General features: G+C 34.7%; 1 protein-coding gene across 1 annotated transcript; it reads left to right on the forward strand.

Moving 5' to 3' along the window:
* Positions 1-1250: 1250 nt before the first annotated feature.
* On the forward strand, positions 1251-9424 carry LOC123664658 (juvenile hormone epoxide hydrolase-like). The gene is made up of 9 exons (XM_045599175.1): positions 1251-1292; positions 2835-3014; positions 3725-3864; positions 4354-4441; positions 5399-5563; positions 6090-6236; positions 7732-7933; positions 8393-8627; positions 9160-9424. Exons 1-9 carry the CDS (start codon positions 1251-1253, stop codon positions 9386-9388), a joined length of 1428 nt encoding a protein of 475 aa, XP_045455131.1. The 3' UTR covers positions 9389-9424.
* The last annotated feature ends 2563 nt before the right edge of the window (positions 9425-11987 follow it).

Raw genomic sequence — 11987 nt, forward strand, 5'->3', positions numbered from 1 at the left:
TGAGAATCGAACAGCATCAATTTTTCATCCCCCTTAATGTTAAGTGTAGTCCACCCCCATTTTTTTTTAATTTTTAGATAAATTATTTATTGTTTACTTTATTATGATTTGGCGTTGAAAAATACATACAACCCTAAATTTTCACTCTTCTACCACCAACCCCTATTTTTAAATAGCGTTTAGCGGCAAGACAACGTTTGCAGAGTCAGCTAGTATTATCTATACAAATAAATAAAATTGGAGTGTCTGTTTGTAATATAAAAATAACCATGTTTTACTAAATGCATATGGATGTATACACGGTACAAATGCCAAAATAACATTTTTTTACAATTTTTGTCTGTCTGTCCGTTCGTCCGTCTGTCTGTTTGTTCAGATTAATCTCTGAAAGGGCTAGACCGATTTTGACGGGTCCTTCCCTGGCAGATAGCTGATAAAATAAGTAGTAACTTAGGCTACGTTTATTTTAGAAATTTATTTATTTTATAACACCGCGAACTGAACAATAACTTTTTGTTAAATTCCACGCGTACGAAGTCGCGGGCACAGTTAGTTTGTAAATAATATTATAATAATACGAGGGGGGGGATACAATTCGATATAATTTAAAAACACTTGGAATTTAAAAAGCCGACCGATGGTGGAATAACCATCCAACTACTGGCAATGAAATACACAGGCCGAAGGCGGGCAGCAGCGTCTTCGGTGCGACAAAGCCAGTCCTTCGGTCACCAACCCGCCTGCCCAGCGTGGTGACTATGGGCAAAACACATGAGTTCACGCCATTTTTGGCGCGAACTTGTGGAGGCCTATGTCCGGCCGTGGACTGCGAAAGGCTGCTGTGATGATGATGATGTGATAATTTAAAAAAAGACCGGTTTATTTTTAACCCACTTCAAAAAATAAGTACTGAATTCGAGTGTACTTATTTTTTTATGTGTGTTACCTCAAAATATCTTACTGGGTGTATCGATTTTGATGTGCTTTTTTAAATCGAAATCTATTGATTGTCGTGTAGTTTCATTTATAATAATGCGTATTTAAGTGACTATTTGTGACTAGTTGTTGTTCTAGTTTTATTACTAGTCTAAGGAAATTGAAGTCGGATTTTTTTATATGATAACAAACAAAACGATTTATTCTTTTAAATCACAGGTATTCTTCGATTAGAGTAACTCCGCGTGTACTCCTATCTTCAGTTTATCTTTGCTATCGTGAATATTAGGACGTGTTAACTCGTAAAATACAAAATGTTCTTACTTTTTTTCATCGGATTTCTGCTTAGAAGCAAGGTGAACATTTTGTTTTGTTATTTCAACATTAATTACTCGTAATTCCGTCATTAACGTACACGGTTGTTGATTCCTTTTCTGGTTATAATTTGAGTTTATTGTTGTTTATAACTTAATCATGAATGCAGGTTATTTCCAATATAATTTTATAAGATAAATTTAAATAACCGTCTAATAATATATATATTTAAAATAAAATTGATGTTTTTCTTTATCAATAAAATTAAAACTCGATTTGATATCAACATTTTAATATCATTTTTTTATGATAACAATTAGTAATTGGAGGAGTTACGTTTCGATAAATATTTGCTTACTTGTTTCGTTATTGAAAATAATGCTTAAAATGTATAATTAATCTCTAAATATTTCCAAATATGATTGCGATAATATTAATATTAATTTGAATTATTAAGATTGTTACGATGCTTAAATAACTTTGACGTTATATTGGTTTAAGTTTTAATTGTTTAATTAATAAGGAAAACGCTTTTAATGAAATTTTATAATAATAATGTCGTATTCCAAATTTATATATACCTAATAATAATAATAAAGTTTCGTTATTCTTCAAATTAAATTTAATTGTAGGTACTTATTCATTTGTTTGAAAGCTTTGGAGCTTTATACATAATATAATGATTACTAGCTATGCCGTGTGTAGTAGTGCCGTACTGTGTGGCTACGATACTAAAGAATTTAACCACCCCCTCTCTTCCCGTGGGTGTCGTAAGAGGCGACTAAGGGATAACACAGTTCCACTACCACATTGGAACTTAAAAAGCCGACCGGTGGCGGGATAACCATCCAACTGCTAGCTTTGAAATACACAGGCCGAAGACGGGCAGCAGCGTCTACGGTGCGACAAAGCCAGCACTGCGATCACCAACCCGCCTGGTGACTATGGGCAAAACACATGAGTTCACGCTATTTTTGGCGTAAACTTATGGAGGCCTCTGTCCAGCAGTGGACTGTGATAGGCTGTAATGATAGCTATGCCGAGCGATTTCACCCGCTTTAATTAGTGGAAAAAATTAGCCTGCCTTCGTCGGTAAATGGACACATTTTTTTTATTTGAAGCAGTGGCGCCCAAGGTTAGCGCGTTCAAACAAACAAACAATTTTTTTTCAGGTTTATAATATTAATATAGATTACATTATAAATAGAATAAAAGTTTACATTAAGTGTATTTCAAAAAGCAAAAAAGGAGGTTCTTAATTCGATGTTATTTTTTATGTGTGTTACCTCATAACTTTTTACTGCTTGTACCGATTTTGATGATTTAAGGTATTTTTTGCGACCTACGTACAAGTAATAACTTGATGTGGCAATTCGAAGTCTTTTTTTGCGAGTTTTTTCTCTCTCTTTCTCCCATAGCCAGATATCGTATATCGTTTCGTATATCCAAGACACAGTGTAGGCCTATTGTGCAGGCCTATTGCTAAAGAAGTTTTACTTCAGTCGTGTGGTCTAAAGCACACTCGTTTTTTTTAACAAAGGCCGTTAAGTAAATGTTAACCTGTATTTTTTATTTCTTTACAGATGGGTCGAATACTCCTTGCCATATTAGTAGCGGTGCTATCAGTTCCAATTTATTACATTTACCTGAAACCTGCCCCACAATTACCGGAAGTGGATCTTGAAGAGTGGTGGGGAACAGCACTATCGAAATCCAAATATAATGACACTATTAGACCTTTCAGAATATCTTTCACTCCAACAGTAAGTTTACGTATGTGATTATTTATTTAATATAGGTTTCCAAGAATCTTTAGGTTTTTTATACGATTAGGTCAGCAAACAAGCGTACGGTTCACCTGATGGTAATTGGTTATAGTAGCTTATAGACGCCTGCAACACCAAAAGCATTGCCAGCGCGTTGGCGATCCTACACCTTATCCTTCAGAGGAGCTCTGGCCACCTTACCCGCCTAATTATTTAGATTATTAGTCTTCTGTAAGGTTGAGGTACTTCCTCAGATGGGCTGTACCAGATTTGGGCAGGATATTTTTTGTGGTGCTCTACCCCAACGAAAACTTGAAATGAGTTTTCTTTTACATTGTCATTAATAGTTATTATTTTGTTAAAATAATTCTAAATATTATGTTTTAAAATTCAAGTCACTATAATAGCTTATTCACCAGGTTGCCAGATAATCGAGTTTCAGTTATATGACGTATTTATAATTCTGAGCATTGTCAGAATATATCAACAAAACTATACCCAACATTCCCCGCTCCCCTATATCCAAGACCTTGAAAAAAATTCAAGTGTAGAATTAGAATTGAACATTATTGTGTTTCAAATATTTTGGATTTAAGTATGATGACTATGTCTTTAAGCGACTTTATTCAATCATCAAAAAATTATTTTACACATACTCTTGTTAATTATTTGTAATCTTGATACGTAAGATTATTAATTATTTTTAGATGATAAAAGACCTAAAAGATAGGCTGAGAGACCGCCATCCTCTGACACCTCCTTTGAGCGGAGTCAACTTCGAATATGGATTTAACAGCAAGCAGCTGGAGACTTGGCTGAAATATTGGGGAGAAAGTTATGACTTCAGGTACTTTTTCACAAATTTAAGAAATTATCACAACCTTTAGTAGGGTACTTAGTAGTAGGCACCCTTAGTAGTTGGTTAAGGGTAGTAGATTTCCTTTAGGTGTTCTTGTTCAAATATTTGTACTATGCCGCTTGGAAGATACGGTTACTATATATCTTTTTTTAAACTAAGTCGGTAAACAAGCGTACAACTCACCTAATGGTAAATGAGTACCATAGCTTATAGACTTTTGCAGCACCAAAAGCATCGCAAGCACGTTGCCGACCCTACCGCCAATCTTCCACAGAACCTCTGGTCCTACCTTACCCACAAAACGAACACAATGTTGCTTGAAAACAGTGTTATTTAGCTGTGAGCTTCTGTAAGGTCGAGGTGCTTCCCCAGTTTGGCTGCTCATGATTTTGAGCAGGATATGTTATGTTGTGCCCTACCTCAGTTAAGAATCTAAGACACACATGTACGACTATAATTATACTCTTGATTTTACAGTGAACGTGAAGAGTTTTTCAATAAATATCCTCACTTCAAGACAAACATTCAAGGCTTAGACATTCACTTCATCAAAGTAACTCCCGAGGTAACAATATATTTTACTTAAATTTTTTAAACACCTAGGTGGGTAAACAAGCTTACGGCTCACCTAATAGTAAGCGATTATCGAAGCGTATACTAGTAATACCAAAAGCATCGCAAGTGTGTTGCAGACCCTACCTCTGGTCCCCCCCCCCCAAGAACTCTGGTCATCTTACTTACCACAGGAACACAACAGTGCTTGAAAACAGTATATTTAGCTGTGATCTTCTGTAAGACTAAGGTACTTTTCCAGTCGGACTGCTCCAGATTTTAAGCAGGATAGTTCCTGCTGTGCCTTACCGCAGTTGATACTTAAAGTCTCTATTTATTATTTTAGTCGTATTGGTAATAATTCGGAGGTAGATTGAATAAAAAACACACATATTCTATACTGCAGAAGTCTTAAACAGTAAACCCCGGTTCTAGTACTGATCGTGTATACCACTATAGACGGCGCCACGGTTCGCTTACCCTTAAAAAAAACATCATATCAAAAATTTCATTCTAGCGGGTACGTCGTTCCATAGGTTAATTGGGCACCGACACGGTCAGTCGGAGACGCGGGTTCGAATCCCGCTGGAGCGGTCAATTTTTGATATGATATTCAAAAATGTTTAGAATTCCTAATGTGTGGGTAATACAAAAATAAAAACATACATATTAAAAATAGCATGGTGTCGTCTCCTGTCAAAGATTTTCATTGTAATATGAAACTTTGAATACTTATGGGTTTCTGTAAAGAACTCACTATAGACGGCGCCATTCGCTTAAACCGAAAATAAAAAATCATCATATCAAAAATTTCGATCTAACGGGTACATCGTTCCATAGCTTAATTGGCTAGAGCGCGCCGACATGATCAGTCGGAGACGCAGGTTCGATCCCCGGTTGGAACGGTCAATTTTTGATATGATATTCAAAAATGTTTAGACATTTTGTTTTTTCATGAATACTTTTCTAGGTTCCAGCTGGTGTGGAAGTGGTCCCATTGTTGCTACTCCACGGATGGCCAGGTTCAGTGAGAGAGTTCTATGAAGCCATTCCGTTGCTGACTGCTGTTTCGAAGACGAGAGACTTTGCACTTGAAGTTATTATTCCCAGTTTACCTGGCTATGGATTTTCAAGCGTAAGTACAACTATGCTTTTTAAGCCAAACGGTCTAGTATTTGAAATTATTGATATTTCGATTTTTTAAACACAAAAAACGTGGTGTGTCGTCTCTGACTAGAGTTTACTCCTTAAGTATGATTACCGTGATATTTGAAAATATATTCATCTCTTTCTCGCAAGAGACATTGCGCAGTAAAATGTTACTCTCAGTCATGTCACACAGTAACAGTAATGCTAAGCACCGCGTTACTATTTGCACAATTTCACTCCCAAATTTTTTTGAAGTAAACTTCTTTACGCACGCTTGATTCGGGGAGTAAATTGGTGTATGCGTGACGAGAGCGTTACTAGATGTGTGATCGGGCGAGACGAACGGAAGTTGGAAAAGGAGATAAACCTTATTTTTTTCATTCCAAAAATCACCATGTTTTTTGTACTACATTATAATCATATCATAATAAAGTATGTAATCTTTACTTTATGCAGATGCCTATTTTTGATTGCGCTCTTTTTTTTATACAAAACAAAAACTATGATTGTAGGAAGCAAAAAAACCAGGGCTCGGAGCTGACAAAATGGCGGTAGTTTTCAAAAATCTGATGAATCGTCTAGGATATAAGAAATACTACGTTCAAGGAGGAGATTGGGGTTCATTGATCACAAACATTATGGCAACATTTTTCCCAGATGTACGTATAAAGATTTTTATTAATAGTACTAGACTAAACAAGCGATTAGGTATTTAATTTTGGTCTTTATCCGTCTACTGCAGAAAATTTAGACAGACGCTATGTCACCGAGGATATTCTTCAGGAAAACGCAGCGTTGCCTTAGCTCTGCGCCACCCTCTCGACCTCACTGGCTAGACCCACAGGAACGACGAGTCGATACGTGTGGAGCTAGTTCGGCTGCAGGAGTCTTTCGCATTTTAGAGCTATGCCACGAATGCTTGACGGAGACCCCATTCCGAGCTTCAAATGAAGTTTTCCTTTTCCAGGACCCTGATGATTTTTAGTCAGGTTTATCCCTCAGTCGCCTTTTACGACCCCCGCGGGAAGAAAGGAGGTGATGCTATTCTACTCGGCCGACACCACACGGCATGGTATATAATTATTTGAGCACTAAATGGCACTGTTACCGCTGAATATAATATACAGTGTCAAATGCGGTACTTTGATGCGTGAAATATCATTTAAATTTTCCATATTTAAATATAGTGTAATTGAGGTCTTAACGCTGTGTGGTTACGGCATCAAAGAATATAGCCACCCCCTCTCTTCCCGTGGGTAGCGTAAGAGGCGACTGAGGCATAACATAGTTTCACTACCACCTTGGAACTTAAAAAGCCGATGGCGGTATAACCATCCAACTGCTGGCTTTAAAATACACAGGCCGAAGACGGGCAGTAGCGTCTTCGATGCGACAAAGCCAGCCCTGCGGTCATCAACCAGCGTGGTGACTATGGGCAACACATATGAGTTCACGCGATTTTTGGCGCTACCTTGTGGAGGCCTATGTCCAGCAGTGGACTGTGATCGGCTGAAGTGTGTGTGAAGTGAAAGTCTTAATATAATTATTAATTAAAGTGTTGATGAACTTTGATATATGCATAATTCTAATAGTTTTTTTTCTATTTATTACTGTAAAAAATATTATCTTTCGGTAAATTACACAAATATGATTAATGTCTGATTACAGTGGCATTCTAACAATGTTGTGCAAACCTTTTAAGTGTATAATTGTATAACTTAGTGGTATCGTTTTAATGTAGATAGCTTTTTTTAAATACTTAGTTGGTATGCTTTTATTAAATAAATAAGTAATGTATATTCACCGAACAAACAACAAGAATTGCACAACAAACAAGCAATAAATAACTATGTTGTGGCATGGTTCGCAAATCGAGATGAAATATCTCGGTTCATATGCTCGGTTTATATACATTAGGCATATTAACAGTTCGGTGACTTTGGAAACTTTCATTGTTACTTAGTGATCAAAGCTTTAGTGAAGCTCAAATTAAGCTACTGTATTGTATTCGCTTTAAGCCTACAATTATTATTGTCCCCAGCTTAGCACGCCCTTTTAACCCATACCCAATTAATTTGTAGTAAATTAGAATGTCTGTCAAAGGACTTTCTTCAACTAACCAATTCAAGTCTAATAGATATTTTATTTCTACAGGAGGTTTTGGGTTACCATTCGAACATGGCGTTCCTGATGAAACCTACTTACACCTTATCAACATTTATCGGAGCTTTGTATCCGCCACTCGTCGTGGAAGCTGCTGCTAGGGACCGAATTTATCCTCTGTTTGATTTCTACGCTCACTTAATTGAGGAAACCGGATACATGCATATACAATCCACTAAACCGGACACTGTCGGTAAGAATTTTGCTGAGCGGTAACTAAATATAATCAATGGCTATCAGAACACATAGTAAGTTGAGATACCTATGTCGTGAATATTATTTGCAATACACTAGAAAAAATACGGACCCGTGTTTTAATTGTATCTCCTAATTTTCTTCTAAATAAACTAGTAATGTTTTTTTTTCTTAGTTAACAATGTACAAGTATCCTTTTTTAATCCACAAATCTATATAGACCCTGTAATCAAGTTTTTGACTGATAGCTTCTGTGCTGCAGTTGTCTATAGGGTATGGTAATCGCTTATCATCAGGTGGGCCGTAAATCATCATTGCCGACTTAGTCGTATTAAAAATGTGTCTCAATGACTACAAGAACTTTTAACTGAGGTAGGACACAGCAGGAATTTTAATTTAATTTAAAAAAAATACAATGTTTTCTGCAAAAGACTTGAATCAAAACTGTTTGTTCCAGGCGTTGCTCTCTCCGATTCTCCCGCTGGTCTCGCCGCGTATATTCTTGAGAAGTTTTCAACTTGGACGAACAAGGTCTACCGCAGCTCTCGTGATGGCGGCTTACATAACCACTACACCAAAACACAATTACTAGACAACCTGATGGTCTACTGGTCTACCAACACTATAACTACCTCGATGAGGTTATATGCGGAGACCTTTAATAGCAGATACCTTAGCTTAGCATTGGATGAGTAAGTAGCTTTGTTGATAAATATTATGGGCATCATGAAACGCATCAATTCGCATCAGATGTTTGTCGTGGTCTGGGTATTTTTGTTTGGATGGTGTTTCCGGTCCCCCGATACATACATATATTTTCTACATACGACCATAAACGTATATTCGATTTGGTATATCGTCCAATAAGTTTTAGAAAATAAGAAATCTTTTTTTCACGTTTTGGTTAATATTTAATAACTTTTATAAAAATAAATAAATAAAATATAATATATATAGCTATACAGTATCTAAGATAAAGAACTCAAACTCATCATATAAAAACTATAGAACTAATATTCTTGAAGTAAATAATCTTACGCTAATCATAAGAATTATAATAATAAAACTATAAATGCAAAAATTTTAAGGACGAATGGATGTCTGGTCCTTTGTCACTCTAAACAATGAATTGATTATAATAATTAAATTTGCTACTTAGATAACTAGAGATCTAAAATTAGCACGTAGGGTACTTTTATAAATAAAGTGATATTTTTTTTTCAGTATACCTACAAAAGTCCCAACTTGGGTAATTCAGGCTAAAAATGAAGTTGTTTATATACCCACATGGGCGATAAAAACAAAATACCACAATCTGCTAAATAACACAATATTAGACGACGGCGGTCACTTCCTCGCCTTCCAGCTGCCTGAAATCTTCTCAAAAGACGTACTAAAAGCCATAGAAAGTTTTAGAGAATGGCATAAGAAAAATAAAAAAACTGAATTGTAGTTATATTTTTGTTAATAAATTTCGTTTTTAAATTGTTTTTTTTTTTAAACTAAAATAATTTTATTAATAACCAATTATTGTATTTTATTTATTTAAGTTCTCTCAAAGCATGTTTGTGGAAATATTATTCTAGCAACTTTGCTTTTATTATCGATATTATATTCATTGATTTCACACACCTAAATATGATTATCTGTACTAATATTATAAAGAGGAAAGATTTGATTGTTTGTTCGCATTGAATAGGCTCCGAAACTACTGAACCGATTTGAACAATTCTTTCACTGTTGGGAAGCTACACTATCCGTCGGCAACGCGCTTGCGATGTTTCTAGTGTTGCAGGTGTCTATAAGCTACGGTAATCTGAGGCGTACGCTTGTTTGCCGACCTAGTGAGATAAAAAAAATCCGCAGGTGACATTATATATATAGCAGGCTATATTATATTTTCAAAAAATATTTTGAAATGTTTGTTAAATACCCGTGCGAAGCCGGGGCGGGATGTTAGTTCAAGAATAATTTAAATACTTAACTACTCAACAGTTTGACAAGACGACGATGACACGTTTGTTTTTAAGGTAGACGCATAATTTTCAAACAACTAACCTAATTGGACAATTATTTTTCTTATGAAAATAAAACGTTATATTCAAGAAGAAAAAGTCTATACGAAGTTTGCGGGGTCACCTAGTTTATAGTAATAAAACTACTAATCATATATAAAATCATAAAAAATATTATTATAGCTAAAAAAAACATTTTAAAAACCATAAAAGAAATATATAAATACATTTAAATCCGGTTTCAAGCATCAATTATCGTGCGCACGAGCACAATCTCAAAAAATGGCGCGTGGCAAGCCGGGGATTAGGGGAAGTCATTTGTTGTTATTATTGTAATAAAAATTATACTTAGCTAATATTTAGGCTCTAATAAATACAAGGATTATCCTGGATATATTCTAGGGGTCAATTAAGTATTAAATAAGCAGAATTTTAGTAATTTTAACCCCCTCCTCCCCCTTGTCAGCGAAAGTCGGCAAAACCCTACGCTCTCCTTCTTACGTAAACATTGGTATGTATATTTTTAATCTATTCAGAAATAATAAATGTTTACGTAATACTTGAATGACCCCTCAAAATCTGGAAGCTCGTCTGGGGAAGTGCCTCAACCTTACAGAATATCACAACTAAATAATACTCTTCTCAAGTAGTGTTGTGTCCGTGTGGTGATTAATGTGGTCAGAGGTCCTAGGGAGGGTCGGGAGTAGGGCCAGCAACGCGCATGCGCTGCTTCTGATGTTGCAAGCTTCTAAAGACTACGGTAATCGCTTACCATCAGGTAAGCCGTACACTTGACTGCTGTCGGGGTAAATTTGAAAAAAAAAATAGTAGCAAGTACAAGAATGATTGTTTATTTTAAGTATTGATTATTTTAACTCTATTTTATTGTGTATTTAACTTAATATATTTGCATTTAATTAAATATTTATCATCGATATTTTCCTTTTCTTTTTAGGACATATTTTAAAAGATATAACATTTTTTTATCTTTTTCACGAAAAGGCTTAACGATTCAAATCTTACGCATTGGTGAACCTAGATCATGTAGGAGGGGTATTAATAAATAAGAAATGGAAACAGAAATATATATATCCTAAAAAGACATAACAAATATATATCTTTTGATATATTGTGTAAAAAATACAAACGTATAGACGCGCATGGATTCCAAACGACTGCATCACATTGGACGATTCTTCTTTATTTGTTATATTCGTTATTGTCAGGGAAAGGTTGGTGTAAAAGAAATAAAAAATAAAAACCGATATATTTACGAAAAAAATGGCGGTGCAGTCAGCTAGTTTCGTAAAAATAAGAAAAAAAATATCGTGATTAAAATAAAATTTCAATTACAAATGAGAGATTTTTTTGTTTATTTGTTAAAACAAAAAACAACAAAAAACATCAGTTATTTAATTATAAACTTTAAGCTTAAAATCATTTATGTCACTTTTGTTCCCAATTTGTCACTGACCCTATTAACCCCATCACTATATTTAAATGTATAAATAAAAAAAGCAATGTACGTATTTATTTGGAATTTGTATTTTTATTCGTCATTTTATGTCACATAATTATATTTTTTCTTTTTTTACTAATCTATTTCGATGTTATTATAGAAATTTGGATTGTATTTTTATTTAATGAAATAAGATGTTTACAAATTATTGTTAAGATGTTAAGATGTTAACAAATTATTTACTTGTAGGTTTCAAGTTTTTTTGGGTGCATACAGAATAAATTTTGGTAATATTCAGAACAGAAATACATAATTTAAAAAGTTGATTTTATTTAAATTTAGAAGGATAGAACATAAATGAGTAATGGAAAAAAAATTGTACAGCGAAATTAATGTCGAATTCAGCTATATTAGCCAATAATATTAGCCATTTTTCACTGACTTCCAAAAATGGCAGAGGTTCTCAATTCAATTATATTTTTTATGTATGTTACCTTAGAACTTTTGACTGGGTGGACCGATTTCGATGATTTTTTTTTAATCGAAAGACGGTGCATGTCACGTGTTCCCATTTAAAT

Source organism: Melitaea cinxia, chromosome 22, assembly GCF_905220565.1.
Source record: "Melitaea cinxia chromosome 22, ilMelCinx1.1, whole genome shotgun sequence".
NCBI lineage: Eukaryota > Metazoa > Arthropoda > Insecta > Lepidoptera > Nymphalidae > Melitaea > Melitaea cinxia.